At 43.6% G+C, this 20,575-nt stretch overlaps 1 protein-coding gene across 6 annotated transcripts in view; it reads left to right on the top strand.

The window, feature by feature from the left end:
• The first annotated feature begins 15,386 nt into the window (after positions 1–15,386).
• Positions 15,387–20,575, top strand: part of LOC115198099 (protocadherin-7) — a 167,967-nt gene continuing 162,778 nt past the window's right edge. For all 6 annotated transcript variants that reach the window (XM_029759781.1, XM_029759780.1, XM_029759785.1 and 3 more), the window contains exon 1: positions 15,387–19,362. In XM_029759781.1, coding sequence (XP_029615641.1) covers positions 16,297–19,362 — 3,066 coding nt within the window. In that variant the 5' untranslated portion in view covers positions 15,387–16,296. The remainder of the gene's footprint in view (positions 19,363–20,575) is intronic.

Below are 20,575 nucleotides of genomic sequence, written 5' to 3'. Positions count from 1 at the left end.
TCTATCTACAGCACCTCCTACTGGAGAGTTCATCTATCTACAGCACCTTCTACAGGAGAGTTGATCTATCAACAGCACCTTCTACAGAAGAGTTCATCTATCTACAGCACCTCCTACTGGAGAGTTCATCTATCTACAGCACCTCCTACTGGAGAGTTCATCTATCTACAGCACCTCCTACTGGAGAGTTGATTTATCAACAGCACCTCCTACTGGAGAGTTGGAATATCTACAGCTACACCTTGGTTTCCCATACCCCTTATCTCAGTTCACTGGTCACAATAACAACACCCACCCGTAGCACAGCTCCAGCAGGTATATCTCACTGATCATCCCCAAAGCCAACACCTCATTTGGCCGCCTTTCATTCCAGTTCTCTGCTGCCATTGACTGGAACGAATTGCAAAAATCGCTGAAGTTGGAGACTTTTATTTCCCTCACCAACTTTAAACATCAGCTATCTGAGCAGCTAACCGATCGCTGCAGCTGTACATAGTCCATCTGTAAATTGCCCACCCAATCTACCTACCTCATCCCCTTACTGTTTTTATTTTATTTACTTTTCTGCTCTTTTGCACACCCGTATCTCTACATGCACATCATCATATGCTCATTTATCACTCCAGTGTTAATCTGCTAAATTGTAATGATTTGCTCCTATGGCCTATTTATTGCCTACCTCCTCATGCCTTTTGCACACACTGTATACAGACTTTCTTTCTTCTACTGTATCATTGACTTGTTTATTGTGTTATTGGCTTGTTTGTTTACTCCATGTGTAACTCTGTGTTGTTGTCTGTGTCACACTGCTTTGCTTTATCTTGGCCAGGTCGCAGTTGTAAATGAGAACTTGTTCTCAACTTGCCTACCTGGTTAAATAAAGGTGAAAAATTAAAAATTAAAAATTACATTAAAAAAAGGGTTTTAACCAAGCCCTGCTTACTGTAGCCATGATATTAGTCACTGACTGTTACCAATGTGCTATCGGGAGAATGATTTTTGAGCGATCTCCACTTAAAAACGGAAAAGATTAGCTGTTGCTGTCAAAGTCATTCCAAAAGGGAAAGTTTAACAGAGCAAATTAAATGTCACCATCCTTTATCGCTCATGTAACACCAATGATTCTATTTAGGCCTACAGTATATAGCATTTTGCAGAGTCATCAACAGCTATTGTTTCAATTCAACACAGGATTCAAGTAACAATAGACAGTGCATATACCTAGAGTTTAGGTGTCTGGTTCATTTAAAATGTTATGATATTTAGTCATATTGAATTGTGTTTGGGTTTAGTCTAGCATTAATTCCAGTTTGTTTTCAAATTAATAATTGATTTGTTGGATTCACATCTCTATCTCAACCTAAAATAAAAGTTATAGAATAGGAAAAAATCGAATCAAACTTTATTTGATTTGATTTAGGCCTACGTAGATTTTTTGGTTGAGATTGAGAAGTGAATCCAACATTTCAATTATTAATTTGTAGACAAACTGGAATTAAAGCCAGACTGTGGCACAGATGGAACTATCCAAGCAGTACTATAGATACATCTCTTTTAAAAGTCGATATTTGGTTGCATTGTCAACCAAACACAATTCAGTATTACTATTGTAATCCAGTAAATAGACTAAAGTTAAGGCTATCTTTGAAACTAATGTAACATCCAACCTTAAATTGAGTAAACACATCCATGACCACATGACTTACTGTAACTATAAATATCTTCTTATGTAATCATGTAAAGCGTGCATGTTCAAGATAGCGTGCAAAGGTCGTCACAGGTCTGTGGAGATCTTCACAATCCGAAATCAGAATCTCGAACGGTATTTATCATGTGCACAATGTACTTTCATGTAATCTCAACTGTCATTTGATTTTTGCTATTAGATGAAGCACAGTGATAAGTAACACATTAATATGTTGTAATAAACAAAATATCTGACATTGTACTCCTATTTTAACTTTGCTGTGCATTTAAATGGTTGAAAGCGCAGTGATAGACATTTGGTTGACGACTAAACGAAAAAGTCTGTCATTGGTTTTTCACTGGAATTTGGTTGTGCTTTTAGATGGTTGAAAGCATAGTGATAACACATTGGAACATTCAGCTAACTTTTGGCTTTATTTTTGAGTGGGTGAATATGGGTTGTAATCTCATTGACCGACATCTCAACCAAATATTAACCAATTAACCAAGTTGAAATGGCGTGGTGTACCCAGTGGTTTGTGTGAAGCATGAAGGATGGATGGCATGAAGGGGGATAAAAAGATCTTTCAGCCTGTATTTTCCATTTAAAGACATTTTGCAAGTGAGCGCCCACTAGGATCTGAGGACTGGGAGCCATTTTGAAGTTTCATACATGCTTCAGAGAAGCGGGGAGCTGAACTGGAATAGATAGAAATATCTCAGCGCTGGCTGTTTCCTTTCCTATTTTTTCTGGTTCCCCCTGTTTTTAACAGGAAGCTGAGCTGTTGTTGTCTTATTTTCTACCGAACAGTAGGACAGTGTACATACACGCACTGGAAACACTGCACATCACATACTCACCAACACACACACACACGCACACACACACACACACACACACACACACACACACACACACACACACACACACACACACATACACACACACACACACACACACACAAATAAAACAGCAATGGGGAGAGTAGCCTGGCACTCAAAATGACGGTGCATCTGTCACATTGACACTATTTGCTGGAGAGCCACTTAATCCACAGACACAATTGGGTGGCAATCTTCTCTGACACAAAAGGGGGGGTGGCTCCAAACTGCTTCTGACTGACTGACTCGCTGGCCTGCCTGCCTGCCACCCGGCTTAATGCATGCAAATAACAGACAGCCATTGACATGGATAGATTTAGTATGCTTTGCAGCATTTTAGTTCACAAGAAAGGGAGGGTAATTTGGCACCATTATTCCATCCTCTGAATCCCTAATCATGCCTCTAGTATTACCCTCTCTGTAATTTGGGAGGAATATTCCAGACCATTGTATCTATCACCCCCCTTTCAGAAGACAGGGGGAGTTTCTGACTGAACCGTTCCTTTTCTGACAAGCCCTTGCAGCCAGAGGGAGAGGGGAGAGGAGAGATACGTTGAGGGTGGGGCTGTGGCTGGTGTCGACACTGGTATTATGACATGACTCTAGTCTAACCACATCTACTCTTCCCCCCCTCCTGACCCCTCTCCTTCACCCCACCACCACCACCACCAACACTGCTGCCTAACATGCCTCATCCCATAGAAACAGCCCACAGTAGTTCTCTCTTCAGGAATTTCTTTTGAAGATTTGGAGGCTTTTGTATGGCGGCCGCTTGTCTTGGATGAGTCACTGATAGAGATGTGACTGACTGACTGACTGTGTGGGTGGGAGTGAGTAAAATGTATATGCCCCGTGTGTTGGAGGGAGATGACAGAGTTGGGTGGAGGATGGCAGAGGGATGGGGGTAGTTACTCTGCCCATTCTCTGACCAGGGGGAGATGACAGAGTTGGGTGGAGGATGGCAGAGGGGTGGGGGTAGTTACTTTGCCCCTTCTCTGACCAGGGGGAGATGACAGAATTGGCTGCAGGAGGGAAGCGGAGTGGGGGTAGTTACTCTGCCCATTCTCTGACCAGGGGGAGATGACAGATTTGGGTGCAGAAGGGAGGCGGAGTGGGGGTAGTTAATTTTCCCCTTCTCTGACCAGGGGGTGAATTATATATGTGAAAAGACCAAACTGCCACAGTTGTTGAAGAAAAACACCTTGTTATTTGATAGTGATCTACAAAATCAACCTCTAATAGCGGACACATATAAAGATGCCAGCCCCCATGTAGGCCTTGAAGATGGCGGACCTCATGTAGGCCTTAAAGATGGCGGCCACCCATGTAGGCCTTAAAGATGGCGGCCACCCATGTAGGCCTTAAAGATGGCGGCCCCCATGTAGGCCTTGAAGATGGCGGCCCCCATGTAGGCCTTGAAGATGGCTGCCCTTATGTAGGCCTTGAAGATGGCTGCCCTTATGTAGGCTAAATACCACAATTGCCTCGTTTGCTAAGTTCCCCATATTGTATATTTCTCTCCGTGACTCTTTTTTTAATAGGAATTAGTAATTAGCATAGAATACATTATCCCAACTTTAGTTCCAAGATGGCGGCAATTAAAAATAGTAGATTGTGCTGATTTATTGGCCCATTGAACCATGTTGCGTGCCGTAGTTTAAGTACTCTGTGGGTATTGCTAAAACAATGACATCATATTGAATTCCTCCGTCTTAATGCACCTTTGCCATTTCCCGTGACTTGGTCATGTGCCTGTGGTGGGATGGTTACCCAAGAGCCAGTGCAGTCACCCTGCGTTCTGGTACGGAGTGACTTTTTCACATCTAGTAAAAAAAAAACACTCTCTTATTTCACAGTCATGCCTACTGTTGACGCTAATAAACATGCTGACTGTTGACGCTAATAAACATGCTGACTGTTGATGCTAATAAACATGCTGACTGTTGACGCTAATAAACATGCTGACTGTTGACGCTAATAAACATGCTGACTGTTGACGCTAATAAACATGTTGACTGTTGACTCTAATAAACATGTTGACTGTTGATGCTAATAAACATGTTGACTGTTGACGCTAATAAACATGTTGACTGTTGACTCTAATAAACATGTTGACTGTTGACGCTCATAAACATGCTGACTGTTGACGTGAATAAACATGTTGACTGTTGACGCTAATAAACATGTTGACTGTTGACGCTAATAAACATGTTGACTGTTGACGCTAATTAACATGTTGACTGTTGACGCTAATAAACATGTTGATTGTTGATGCTAATAAACATGTTGACTGTTGATGCTAATAAACATGTTGATTGTTGATGCTAATAAACATGTTGATTGTTGACGCTAATAAACATGTTGACTGTTGATGCTAAGAAACATGTTGATTGTTGATGCTAATAAACATGTTGACTGTTGATGCTAATAAACATGCTGATTGTTGATGCTAATAAACATGTTGACTGTTGATGCTAATAAACATGTTGACTGTTGACGCTAATTAACATGTTGACTGTTGACGCTAATAAACATGTTGATTGTTGACGTGAATAAACATAATTGACACATTTGATTGTGTTCAAGTGCTTTGAAGTCGGAACAATTCTTAAAACAATAAGATGTTAGCTAGCTTGATAATGGTCAACCTATCTACGTTATCCAAATTGATACATTTGTAATTGTCAATAACAGATTTGTTGTCATATTTTGGTTGAAAGGGATGAGGTCAGTGGTCAGTGGTGAAACATCACAACTTCTAACTTGTTTCCCAGTTGTAATTACGACTTGGAGGGTCGTTCAAATGAAACTTTCCAGTTGGAACTCTGAACTTTCGATAACTCTGACAGCAGGTGAACAACCCATAGGCTGTGGTCTCCATCCCGGTTACACCCTATTCACACCCATAATCACTTCCTGGTTTGAGTGCTTGTTATGGTCATGAAATGTTTGGTAACTAGGAAACTGTTTTTAGTTAAGAGCGTAGTTCTCAAGCCATACTTATATTGAGTATTTTCTCAAAGAAATGTAAGGGATATTGTACTGTATCAGAAAAGGTTTCCTTTTGTGGATTATTGACTTGCAAAAACCAAAGTGTGGAAGGGTATTTCTAAGGCCTACATTTGGGGCTTATATTTTGGGGTTCTCTCTGGACTACATTCGGATTACAACAAAAATTGGTCAAATCAATCTTTTTTTTTGTATCTCATGGCTGAACTGAATTCCGTCCCAAAGTAAGAACGTCTCAAACAATAAGAGAGTATACATTCAGAAACTCAGTTTAATGCTAGGTGTATTGTGAAGTGATATCTTCAACGGTTCTGTGAAAAACCCAGGGGGGGGGGTGGAACAAGATGTCAAGAGTCCCAAAATAGCCCTTAGCTGGAGGGTTGGAGTTGAAGACAGAAGCCTTGGTTCTAAAGTAGATCTGCTGTGTTCAGCCACTGCTAGTTGACTACCCCCTCTCCTTCAAAAGAACAGAAATGACAGTTTATCTCTCAGGCTACACCACAAAGAGGTCCCTAACAGTGTGCTAAATGCTCTGTAGAGCTTTTTACACCTTCTTGCTAGCTTATTGTGTTGCAGGGCAAAACATGGTCATGCTTTTTTTAAGTTGATGCACACACACATGTATATATTTTCACAAATGCAAAATATAGACTTACTCAGAGGTTGGAACTGAATCACTATTATTCAAGTCACAAGGTCAGAGTCTCAAGTCAAATCCCAGGTAGAATGAGTCTTGAGTCAAGTCCAGTCATGCATTCTAAGAGCAATTCCAGTTTTTTTCAAGTCAAATCTATACATGCAACGACTTGTTCAAGTACAAATATTTTTTTTTTTATTGAGGCTACCTGTCTGGTAGTTGAACAAATCCACATAATCAGACAAAATGTTACAAAACTAGTCCAGAGTAAGTCAGTCTCAAATCAAAGATGAGTCCCTAGTGGCTCCAACAACCAATACATTTGCCCTTTTCATTATTTTGTCTACAACGCAGTTTGATTATGCAATTGTTAAGTAGGGGTCTTGTAGCAGTGGTAAGGGCATGAACTCAGCAGAAGGCAAGGCAGGTTGACGTGCACATTCTAGATTTATTTACAGGTCTTGGTGATCCAATGGTAAAAGCGCCATATCATATATAATATACAAGTAGATTTACCAAACATACACGGGCAATAGCGCAAAAGAAATAGCCTATCGGGCTTAACCTGTCCTATCTGAATGTACACCGGTAGAGGGCAAGACTGTACAGCCTCACCTTGAGAAACCAAATCGAATTGTCTAACGAGAGCTCAAAAAGGTTCATATAAGCACTTGGCCCCTCCTAGAACCATACAATTACCCAATTGGCAATTACAACCAATAAACTGGTTCTACAATGTTAGTAAATTGCCACATCCATTGTTACATTGGTACATTAATCTTAATCAGACAAAATGATTATTTATGATATTTCATCAGCATTCATTCATACATGGAACTATCATTTTATGTTATTCATCGTACTGACTCCAAAGTGTGGCGCGCAGGCCACAAGCGCACGGTGACTCGCGCTCCTATTACACACAACCAGAACGACAGACACATATGACACAGACACAAGGCACTCCGACATAACCCAGGAAAAAATAACAAAGGAAACCTAACATTGAATTAAATTAACAGAACTTCTACTTTGTGAGTTCTTGCGACCGTTCATGTGCACAATAAACATCTCGTCCACTCAGAGATTAATGGTAAATTAAAATGTATGCTATCAAAACATGACACAGAAATGTCTAAGTGTTGCAATCAACAGTACAGGGATGGAATAATGAAATGCTAGCAATTATTGTAGGATTGGATGGGATATAGATTTACCAAATATGCATTTACACCTCTGAAAGGCAATTCAACAAGAGAACATAGCTTCCAAAGGCACAGTTCATAAGTAAATTAGCAAATGCAAGATTCATAAGTAATTGATCAATTTCAAGCAATTTTAACATACCAAAAGACCAGTAGGCCTATGCTAGTAAGTAATTGTTGCTTGATTGATGCCCCATTTCTGGTGAGTTTACAAAGTAAACAGTCCATATTCTTGGTCACCAAATAATTTTTTGAGCTGCATATTTATTTATTATGGTAATCCCTACAAATTGACTTTTGTGCTGCAATCTGTTCGCTATCTCACCCTAACTGTGTTGATTGACAGTTTGTGTTGATTTCACTAGCCAATCTGTTGCATGTATGTTTTGCAAGGGTGATGCTGCGGCTACTGTCTCTGGCTGCTTGGAGAGTAAGGCTAACCCATGGAGACTTTACGCCACAAAATAAGTGAAAAAATGTTACAAAACCTGGCCAAAATTAACAATCAGTCTAAAGTCATAGTCGAGTCCCGAGTCTTAAGGCTTCATGTCCAGGTCAAGTCTAAAGTTATTTTATATCTGTAACGAGTGTGCTGGGAGTCGGGAAGCAAGTTCAGGAAGTGCATAACTTAATTTACAAATGAACAAAGCAAGAAACCCGAACCACGCAGACAGGAAACCGAAACAGAAACTATAACGCCTGGGGAAGGAACCAAAGGGAGTGACATGTATAGGGAAGCTAATCAGGAAGGTGATGGAGTCCAGGTGCGTCTGATGACACAAAGGTGTGTGTAACGATGGTGACAGGTGTGCGCAATAACGAGCAGCCTGGTGACCTAGAGGCCGGAGAGGGAGCACACGTAACAGTACCCCCTCCCCGAAGCGCGGCTCCAGCCTCAGGACGCTGACCAAAATGATGATCCCGGGGATCAGGAGCGGACCGGTCAGCCCTGCTGATGTGCGGGAACCTGTTGCTGGCTGGGGCGCGGGAACCTGACAGACCGGCTGAGGCAGGGATGCCTGGCGATCCGGCTGAGGTATGAGAGCCTGACAAGCCGGTGGAAGCAAGGGAGCCTGGCGATCTGTCTGAGGCATGAGAGCCTGTAGCGATTCGAGGACCCGACGTCATTCCCACCGAAACCAACAACAACAACAAAAAAACACTCCCTGATGCTTCCTTTAGGTGAGGTGTTATTCTGTAAAGTCGGGAAGCAAGTTCAGGGAGTGAGTGTTTTAATAAATAAGCACAACATAATACAAAATAAGAAACAAGAACAACGTACAGACATGACACTGAAACAGAAACAATAACGCCTGGGGAAGGAACCAAAGGCAGTGACATGTATTGGGATGGTAATCAGGGAGGTGATGGAGTCCAGGTGATTCTGATGACGCGCAGGCGCGTGTAACGATGGTGACAGGTGTGCACCATAACGAGCAGCCTGATGACCTAGAGGCCGGAGAGGGAGCACATGTGACATTATCAAGTCGAGTCTTAAGTCATCAAGTCTTTTTCAATAACCATGTTTCCTTCCACAGTTCTTATGCTAGTAAAATCATAGCATCTAAAAAACATGACAGCTGTGGTGGAAAAATGAAGTTCCGGTACAATTTTATAATAATTAATTTGATAATTTGTTCTTTTGACAGGTGGGATCTTTTTGGTGTTGGTAAAATTAATTATGCGATAAATTGTGTTGGAAACGCCTTTATGTGCAAATACTGATATAATCATCATTATGTCGAAGTAAACTTGGAGTCACGCGATGATATGGTGTGGTCCTCCCACTATGGTGATATGGTGAGTGATCCTCTCACTGTGATGATATGGTGAAGGACCCTCCCACTATGTTGATATGGTGAGTGGTCCTCCCACTGTGATGATATGGTGAGTGGTCCTCCCACTATGGTGATATGGTGAGTGATCCTCCCACTATGGTGATATGGTGAGTGATCCTCCCACTATGGTGATATAGTGAGTGATCCTCCCACTGTGGTGAAATGGTGAGTGATCCTCCCACTGTGATGATATGGTGAGTGATCCTCCCACTGTGATGATATGGTGAGTGATCCTCCCACTATGGTGATATGGTGAGTGATCCTCCGACTGTGATGATATGGTGAGTGATCCTCCCACTGTGATGATATGGTGTGTGATCCTCCCACTGTGATGATATGGTGAGTGATCCTCCCACTGTGATGATATGGTGAAGGACCCTCCCACTATGTTGATATGGTGAGTGATCCTCCCACTGTGATGATATGGTGAGTGATCCTCCCACTGTGATGATATGGTGAGTGATCCTCCCACTATGGTGATATGGTGAGTGATCCTCCCACTGTGATGATATGGTGAGTGATCCTCCCACTGTGATGATATGGTGTGTGATCCTCCCACTGTGATGATATGGTGAGTGATCCTCCCACTGTGATGATATGGTGAAGGACCCTCCCACTATGTTGATATGGTGAGTGATCCTTGCACTATGACTTGGGAAACCATACAGTTTATTAGGCTGCAGATGAAATAAGTGATGATGAACTTCACAGAGAGGTGAAAGTTCACATGTGATCTTGATGTTCCTTTCCAATGAATATTGATGGTCTTATTCTGATGACATGATGATCAATGCCTGACTGCTGTTTGACAAATACAAATATTCTCACTTCGTGTGAGAACCCTAACCCTATAAAGGTGTGTAGTAATTTAAGCTTTTTTTTATTATTGTTTCTCGCTGATATGAAAGGTAAGATCCATATGTTTCCAAAACCGCACTGTAAGTAATGCGTGTAATGCCCTATGTCCACCAAAGGTGCAAGAGTGGTGCATTGTCTAGTCTGCATTTTCTGTACTTGAAGCACATGTGCTTCGCAAAGGTTGCAGAAAAGTTTGCAGCATGGTGAAGGTCATTTTCTATGTCTCTGGATTCCCTGCCGTGTTCAACCATAAAGCTAATTGCTACCAGGACATCCATGCTAAAAGACACATTGCCAATATGATTAGATTACCTGGTCAGTTGAATGTGAAATGAATAGCTGGAAAGTGGAAGCTAGGTGCTGGCAATTTCTTAGCTAAGGTATCTAGCAAAGTGGTTTGCTTTGTGGTTAGATAGCTAGCTAACTGGCTTGGCTGTTTATGAACTTCTGTTTGTACAGAAGTACGCACGAGTTGAATGCATGCGGTACACCACAGCCTAGTTTGGCATCCCCAACGCAGCGTCGCGGACTGCTACATTGACAATGAATGACTTCCGTCGGAATGCAAAGAGTTTGATGCATCTGGTTGACGTGAGGCTTAATAATGTGAAGTAAAGAAGATACTGTGCCTTCATTAATAGGAGATAAAGGTAGTAAGAGTTAATGAATGGGGTAGGTTGATTCCGGCATTTTCTGACGTGTGTGTGAACAGGAAACAGAGATGGGACCGAGAGGCGAGAATAATTAATTCTGTGAAAATTTCTTTAGAGGTAAGCGATAAGCTGATGCCCTTCTGTTTTACTGTAAAAGAAAGTCAAAGTTTTCAAGCACTTCTTTAATAGTTTTGCACCCCTTTAAAAACCTCCAATGTCGATGTACTCACAGGAGGCTGCTGAGGTTAGGATGGCTCATAATAATGGCCGGAATGGAGTGAATGGAACCATGTGTTTGATGTGTTTGATACCCTTCCACTAATTCCGCTCCAGGTATTACCACAAGGTCCTCCTCCCCAATTAACTTGACACCAACCTCCTGTGGTAGAACTGCATCCATTGGTAGAGAACTCAAAGATGGGAACAAAAAATAATCTGTGAGGTGTTAAAAACTGTACCAGAAGGGGGAAAAAAACACAGTGAGCAAAACTAAACACTCCTGGTTGTTGAAGCTGATTGATAAGGCCTACGCTGTGTGCCACCAATATGTAAATGAGGAAAGTTTTCTTCTCTTGCAGGAGTTTAGCGAATGTGGAACCCATGATTAATTGAGCGAGTTAGCCTTGGTAAAGTCCCAACACCTGGTGCCACAGCCTTAGCTTAGCGTCACTCAGCAACAGACACATGTATACAGACGCCTGTGGGATCACAGGAACCAGAACCCCACTTCAAAGCAATTGGTACATTTATTATTAACCAAAAGATATTTCTGCCGGCCGCCACAGTGAGGCATACCTCCTATAGAGTTAAAAATGAAGACAAGTTATGGGGGGTATTTTTAGAGAGGAGATATATGTGTTCAACTTCTCACTGGTTTATTTCACATGGATTTATGAATTTTTCACTGTATGAATCATGGAAAATTTGTAAGTTAATGTTTCTTCCAAATAACTTTTACATGTTTCCTGGTGAATAGGCTGATTTCATGAAAATTTCATTTTCGTTGATGGTTAATGATTATGAAATCATCTATGTCATTATTTACTCTGTGGGTGTGTTCCTTTAGAGAACCAGACGAGAAACTGGAATATTCATCACAGAAACAAACATGTGTTTACCAAATTTTCACCTACTGTCTCACACTATGAGATGGAAATTGTAGTTCTACAGTATCTTATGGAGTGTTTGAAAAAAGGACAAATTAGCATATTGTTGCATGGTGAAATCATTTAAATGAACTTCCTAAATCATGCATATGCAAATATATAATTGTTTTTGTCCAATTGAATAGGCCGACACCCTCTAGTGGTCTATTGTACTGTTTTTGAATGCATTTGTAATCATCAACTACATACATTTGACAAAAAAAGTGTTAGAATTGTGCCTGACCTTGGTTGAGAACATGACAACTAAGCCTACAGATAGTTTAAATTAACATATATGTTGTCCTGTCCAATAAAGATGTGAACATACATAACCCAGGTGTCAATCAAAAAAGGATCCCTAAACTACCTTACTGTACCTCAAGAGCATTGTCGTCATAAATATTAGCCAACGACAGAGGGCGATGAAGAGCAGGGATCTGGGCTGGCCACTGCAGGAATTCAGAGGAGCTTCAAAATGCAGCTGGAACAGTAAAAGACCCGTTGCCTTTCTCATTTTATTTCATTGTGATGCTACACCCTCAGCGCACGTACAGCACAGTAGGATACAGTACACGAGTCTCCCCATGTGAAATGGGAGAAAGAGGAAGCCCTTTACGCGCGGATGTAATTATGAACGCTGGCGTTCACGTGATGCACACGCACGTGCGCACTCATGTGTATTAGGGTTGATTAATGTACATGATTTCGCTTTGGGATCGATTATATCTCTTATCACGGAAGGTGTTTTAGATTTACACTTGTTTAAGCATTCCAATATATATTGTCTTCGGAAAGTATTCAGACCCCTTGACTTTTTCTACATTTTGTTATGTTACAGCCTTATTCTAAAATGTATTAAATAGTTTTTTTCCCCCCTCATCAATCTACACACAATACCCCATAATGACAGTGAAAACAGGTTATTAGAAATCTTTGCTATTTTTAAAATTATTTTCTTTATTGAAAAATCAAATTTCTTAAGTATTCAGACCCTTTACTTAGTACTTTGTTGAAGCACCTTTGGCAGCGATGACAGCCTCAAGTCTTTTTGGGTATGATGGTACAAGCTTGGCACACTTGTATTTGGGGAGTTTCTCCCATTCTTCTCTGCAGATATTCTCAAGCTCTGACAGGATGGTGCGGAGCGTTGCTACACAACTATTTTCAGGTCTCTCCAGAGATGTTCAATCGGGTTCAAGTCTGGGCTCTGGCTGGGCCATGGCTGTGTGCTTCGGGTCATTGTCCTGTTGGACTAGGACCTTCGCCCCAGTCTGAGGTGCCTTTTGGAAAACTCCAAGCGGGCTGTCATGTGCCTTTTACTGAGGAGTGGCTTCCGTCTGGCCACTCTACCATAAAGGCCTGATTGGTGGAGTGAAGCAGAGATGGCTGTCCTTCTGGAAGGTTCTCCCATCTCCACAGAGGAACTCTGGAGCTCTGTCAGAGTGACCATCAGGTTCTTGGTCACCTCCCTGACCAAGGCCCTTCTCCCCTGATTGTTCAGTTTTGCCAGGCGGCCAACTCTAAGAAAAATCTTGGTGGTTCCAAACTTCTTCCATTTAAGAATGATGGAGGCCACTGTGTTCTTGGGGACCTTCAATGTTGCAGACATTTTTTGGTACCCTTCCCCAGATCTGTGCCTCGACACAATCCTGTCTAAGAGCTCTACGGACTATTCCTTCAGCCTCATAGCTTGGTTTTTTGCTCTGACATGCACTGTCAACTGTGGGACCTTATATAGACAGGTGTGTGCCTTTCCAAATCATGTCCAATCAATTGAATTTACTACAGGTGGACTCCAATCAAGTTGTAGAAACATCTCAAGGATGATCAATGGAAACAGGATGCACCTGAGCTCAATTTTGAGTGTCAAAGCAAAGGGTCTGAATACTTATGTAAATAAGGTATTTCTGTTTTAGATTCTTTTCATACATTTGCTAACATTTCTAAAAACCTGTTTTTGCTTTGTAGTTGTGGGGTATTGTGTGTAGATTGCTGAGGAATTGCTTTTATTTAATACCTTTTAGAATAAGGCTGTAACGTAACAAAATGTGGAACAAATCAAGCGGTCTGAATAATTTCTGAGGGCACTGTATAGAGTAAAATGTCCTACCATGGATTCACTATGGCGGCAGGTAGCCTAGTGGTTAGAGCGTTGGACTAGTAACCGAAAGGTTGCAAGATCGAGTTCCTCAAATACAAGGTCGTTCTGCCCCTGAACAAGGCAGTTAACACACTGTTCCTAGGCCGTCATTGAAATTAAGAATTTGTTCTTAACTGACTTGCCTAGTAAAATACAAATAAAATAGGCTAAGCTGCTGATATATGGCCTCAGAGGGTATTCTTTCAATGTCATTTTATGTCCCAAACCCCATTTTGAATATCTGAACCACTTCTATACTGCAAAAGCAAATTTCACTAGCATATTCTGATATATTTTCACGTTACGACGTTAATCCACTCATGTATCTGACATTAAATACTTGATGACTACACCGATTACAGAATCACGCTCATTTTGAATTGGGATAGTTCTGGGTGGGTTGCGCAGTGGCGGAGTCGTAGGCACAGACTTCCCATCCGCCGAGGTGTCTCGGCTCCAGTCATGGAAATATGAGACTACTATAGGTAACAAAAGAAACGGGATGAAAATAAAGAGCTGAAAGCGAATACACTGAGCTTGTTGCTCCGGAGAGAATCAAACCTTAAGCGACCACACACATTCATTAACCACAGAGAGTAACCACATCGCTGCACTCAGAATCACATCTCCCTGTTTGGTCATACTAGCCTGGGAAAAAAAGAATCATGTAGAAATCATGGACGAGGGAGCGTAATTGGTTAAATATATGACTTGGATATTGCATCGTACATGCGTAAAACATGCGTAAAAGTTTATGAAAATGCTTTGACAGAAAATGGAACTGGCAGCGCATTGATATAGTCGAGCCATCATTCGAAATTGAGCGGCGACTGTCTTAACTTTAGTGAGAAATAGATTTACGGGTTTCATAGCACCGTCTACTGTAGGCCTAAATACATCATATGCCTGTGTAATAACCAAAGCACCAGGATGTCAAGTGCGGCAATCGAAGATTTGCTATTGGCACATTATAAGCCATAATGCAATTTACGCAACGAATGTATGACCATCCTCCGTAAAAGGGTCCATGGAAGAATGTATATTTTCCAAACCATCTCACTATACCCCCGCTCCCTGACTAAGACCATTTGAATGGGTCGTATGTGAACACATCTTTCCCTTTATACTAACAAGAAAAAGACCACATTTTATTTCTTTCTCTCCCTCCCTCTCTCCCTCTCATTTAAACACATACTTCTTCGGCTACCCTCCAGACTAAACCTATATACCGATCAGGTTCAGACCTGGTTACGTGCGCTGGGGAAATAAACTGGAGGGGGTGGAGAGAGCGCGCGAGACTGCAATATCATTTGTGAATCGCTCTCACAGTGCCGCAGATAGGGGCTGCAAACGCACGCGGCGCTTATGCAGGTGAGAAAAGGGCGCTTGGATTGAGAATGCGGGACAGTATGAGGATTCTCTCGTAGGAATTTCACAATATCTACATCGGAATTACAATTGTCCGTGTTTGTTTCATTTTTGTTATTCCCTCATGGTCAGAGGTTTTGTGCTGGAGAGTTGATTTTTTTATTTATTCTTCTCCCTATTGCCTGTAACTGTGTGAACTATAAAACACGGACTGCTTGTTTTAAATGAGCGGAGGTAAATAAATCAGGATTCTGCTTGGATAGGCAACTGGACACAATCACTGCTTCTCCACCGCTTCAAGGTAAGAGGACGAGCCCCTCCGTAAAGTAGGCTACTGTATCACCACAACTTGGGAATCTGTGTGGGCATTTCATTGCCACTACTCCGTATTGGACATATCTTCGGACGGGGAAATTAGGATTTTGACCATTTACGTCATTTCTATATCAATCTTGGAAGATTTTTTTTTTGTAACTGAAAAGACTTGGACTGATTTTAAATTTCAATTAAATAAGATTGCATTTCTCTTTACACGCATACAATATTCGGATTCCTAATGAATTCATGACATATGATATGACCGGACTGAACGGACTGTTTCGATTGTGTTTTGCTCAGTTTTTATTGAAAGAAGGAAAGAAACATTAATTCAGTGGAAAAGGGGGAGAGGAGAGCCCGTGCACTTGCTCTTATTCAGTGCAGTCGAAGCCGTGTTGGAAGACGTCCGGAGGACGAAGTCTCACACCTCCTGAAATGGAGGACTTCAAATAATCCGAGAACGAAAATTATTGTTTTCCAAACACTATACCAGCAAGTAAACGACATCCTCATTTGATTCAAGGCTTTAAAATCTATTCATTACATTGCGGGGAACAATGAGGACTACTGGCGCAGTGGACTATTTATGCTACAGTATACTCATCCTGCAGCTGCTGAATCAGCCTGCTGCCAAGCAAGTGCTCCGATATCGCTTGGCTGAGGAGGGACCCGCGGATGTCAGGGTAGGGAACGTAGCCGTGGACCTCGGAATCGTTGCCGGGTCTGGCGAGGTGACATTTACACTCGAGTCCGGATCTGATTTTTTCAAAATAGATAATATAACAGGCGAGCTGACCACCAATGAACGGCGGATAGACCGTGAAAAATTACAGCAGTGCCAAATGATATTTGATGAAAACGAGTGTTTCATAGATTTTGAAGTGTCAGTAATTGGACCGGCGCAGAGCTGGGTTGACCTGTTCGAGGGGAAAGTCATTATTTTAGATATAAATGATAACACCCCGTCATTCCCATCTCCCGTGCTGACCCTATCGGTGGAGGAGAACAGGCCGATCGGTACTCTCTATCTCCTGCCCACGGCCACCGACAGAGATTTCGGTAGGAACGGAATTGAGAGATATGAGCTTATTCAAGACAGCGGGGAGAGCTCCAGGCGCCTGGGATCAAGCTCAGGGGGGCGCGGGGCGGACAGGAGATTCGACGAGGGGGCAGGCAGGAGCAGCGTCTTTGAACTGCAAGTTGCTGACACAACAGACGGGGAGAAGCAGCCGCAGCTCATCATTAAAGGGGCACTGGACAGGGAGCAGAGGGACTCTTATGAGCTCACCCTGCGTGTTAGGGATGGAGGCGACCCCCCACGCTCTTCCCAGGCCATCCTGAGGGTGATGATCACTGATGTGAATGACAACAGCCCCCGCTTTGAGAAGGCTGTGTATGAAGCTGACCTGCCGGAGAACAGCTCCCCTGGTGCCCCCATCCTGCAGCTGAAAGCAGCTGACGCGGACGTTGGGGTGAACGGTCAGATTGAGTATGTATTCGGCGCAGCCACAGAGTCAGTGCGTAGGCTATTGAGGCTGGATGAGAGCTCTGGGTGGCTGAGCGTGCTCCATCGTATTGACCGAGAGGAGGTGAGCCAACTGCGCTTCACTGTGATGGCGAGGGACCGAGGCCAGCCGCCCAAAATGGACAAGGCCACCGTGGTTCTCAACATCAAGGATGAGAACGACAACGTGCCAGCCATCGAGATTCGGAAGATCGGACGCATCTTCCTGAAGGATGGAGTGGCCAACGTGGCTGAGGATGTAGTGGTGGACACGCCTATAGCTTTAGTCCAGGTGTCAGACCGCGACCAGGGCGAGAACGGCATCGTGACCTGCACTGTGGTGGGTGACGTGCCCTTCCAGCTCAAACCGGCCAGCGAGATCGAGGGTGAGATGAATAAGAAGAAATACTTCCTCCATACATCAGCGCCACTGGACTACGAGGCCACACAGGAGTACAACGTGGTCATCGTGGCGGTGGACTCAGGAAGCCCTAGCCTGGCCAGTAATAACTCGCTCATCGTAAAGGTGGGCGACTTCAACGACAACCCACCCATCTTTAGCCAGAACGTGGTCGAGGTGTCCTTTCCAGAAAATAATGCCCCCGGTGAGAGGGTGACCACTGTACAGGCCATCGATGCTGATAGTGGTAAGAATGCGGAAATCGCCTACTCCCTCGATTCCTCTGTGAATGGGATATTCTCCATTAATGCCGACAACGGTGACATCAGAGTAAACACCATTCTGGACAGAGAACAAACAGAGAGGTACCAGTTCAAAGTGATAGCCAAAGATAAGGGCATGCCCATACTCCAGGGGTCAGCCACTGTGGTAGTCCTAGTGGCTGATAAGAATGACAATGAGCCTAAATTCATGCAGGATGTGTTCACCTTCTACGTCAAAGAGAACCTTACACCCAACAGCCCTGTTGGCATGGTGACCGTCATTGACGCCGACAAAGGCCAGAACGCAGAAATGAGCCTCTTCATCGAGGAAGAGGAGGAGATCTTCTCCATTGAGAACGACACAGGAACCATTTTCTCCACCATGTCGTTTGACCGCGAGCAGAAAACCACCTACACGTTCCGGGTCAAGGCTGTGGACAGTGGAGACCCACCCAGATCAGCCACTGCCACCGTGTCACTCTTCGTGATGGACGAGAATGACAACCCGCCAACCGTTACCTTCCCCATCAATAGCTCATACACCCTCCTGCCCCCCTCCAGCAATGTTAGGACTGTAGTACGAACCGTCATGGCCACCGATACCGACACAGGGATCAACGCTGACCTAAACTACAGTATCATCGGGGGCAACCCTTTCAAACTGTTTGAGATCGACGGGGGCAGCGGGGTCATCTCACTTGTTGGGAAGCTGGAGCAGAAACACTATGGCCTCCACAGACTGGTGGTCCAGGTGAACGACAGTGGCCAGCCCTCGCAGAGCACCACCACCCTGGTGCACGTCTATGTCAACGAGACCCTCTCCAACTCCACCATCGTTGAGGCCCAGGTGGCTAAGAGCCTGGGCACTCCGCTCAATACTAACATCGCCGGTGACCCCAACTACGACCTGGGCAAGCAGCGGCTGAGCATTGTCATCGGCGTGGTGTCGGGCATCATGACGGTAATCCTCATCATCCTCATCGTGGTCATGGCTCGCTACTGCCGCCCCAAGAACAAGAATGGCTACGAGGCGGGCAAGAAGGACCACGAGGACTTCTTCACCCCTCAGCAGCATGACAAGGGCAAGAAGCCGAAGAAGAACAAGAAGAACAAACAGCCGTTGTACAGCAGCATCGTCACCGTCGAGGCCTCCAAGCCCAATGGCCAGCGCTACGACGGCGTCAATGAGAAGCTGTCCGACAGCCCCGGGATGGGCCGGTACCGCTCCGTCAACGGAGGGCCCGGAAGCCCGGATTTGGCCCGGCACTACAAGTCCAGCTCGCCACTGCCCACGGTCCAGCTCCACCCCCAGTCGCCCACGGCCGGGAAAAAGCATCAGGCTGTTCAGGACCTGCCCCCTGCCAACACCTTCGTTGGCACCGGAGATAATATTTCCCTTGGATCTGACCACTGCTCTGAGTACAGCAGTCAAACCATCAACAAGTACAACAAACAGGTAAGAACATATTGACTCAATATTTATATATATATATATTTTTTTCTCCATTCTATTTTCAAATGTCTCTCATGTTTCTCCCTCTCTTAGTGTTATCTCCAGCGTAATGCCTCCTGACAGGGCTAGTCTCAGTAGTCATGTTTCTTTCATGGTGCTAATGTGTGTCAAGTTAGCTGTATTGATCTGTTGGGGTTTGGAGTGCCATTCCGCATGTAATATTGAAAATGAAACGAGGACATGCGTAACCTACCCCAGGATATCATTTCCACCCGCCTAAGCATATCCAGCTCTTTTGCTCTCTCTTTTAACTGAGCAGGTACTGTGAGGCGGTTTAGTTTGACTGGGGTGTCACATTTGCTGACCTGTACACATATGTGTTTTGAGTGTTGTCGACAGCTTGCATAAGGGTCTGGTTTGCAGTTATTCTATCACAGCGGAAAATGTGGCAGGGTAGCTAGGACACCCCTCTGCCAGTTCAAGTCTCTCCCTTATTGTAACACGGCTACCTCCTTCTTCTTATTATTAGAGGAAAAAGCAAGGATAAAAAGAAGGCGTTGTGAAAATGAGGCACAGGAGTGGCTGTGTAAAGGAATGTTATCCGTGGTATCGTGTTTTACTCAGCTTATTCAGCTTGACTAGGAACATCTGGGCAGGAGGTCACATCTAACATTCCTGGGCACTGGTGTGTCTGTATCAATCCACTGACCCAGCAGTGAAATCATGCTTCCCTAAACCTCTCCCTCCTGCTCTCTCTTTTACTCTCTCCGTCCCTTCTATAGGCTAGACTCATTTATCTCCATCTGTTCCTCTTTCCTCCCTCTCTCTCTGTCTCTCTTTCTCTCTCTTTCTCCTTTATCGCTCTCTACCTCCCTCTTTATTTTTTACACATTCTCCCTCTTTCCATCCCTACCTCTGTTTCCCTCTCTTCTTCTCTCCTCTCATTGACTCTGTTAGTGCCATCGTTTGTAATGTGAAAATTCCTCCGTGACGGCAAGCACAACAGGGTCATTCATGTTCTAGGGGACTGTGGGAATTAATCAATTTGACATTATTGTTCTTTTTCAAATGTTTTCAACCAGGGGAGCCAAGAGGGGCGAAGCAAGGTTAATATATTATGAAGTCGGTTCCCTTTCATCTGCATTTGCCAGGAAGATACCACTTGTTCATTGTTTCATATGTTTTCTATGGCAGTCTAATGCATTATTGATGGTTC

Source organism: Salmo trutta, chromosome 8, assembly GCF_901001165.1.
Source record: "Salmo trutta chromosome 8, fSalTru1.1, whole genome shotgun sequence".
NCBI classification, from domain to species: Eukaryota; Metazoa; Chordata; class Actinopteri; order Salmoniformes; family Salmonidae; genus Salmo; species Salmo trutta.
Note: the sequence above shows the minus strand (reverse complement) of the source record. Positions and strands in the feature narration are given on the sequence as shown.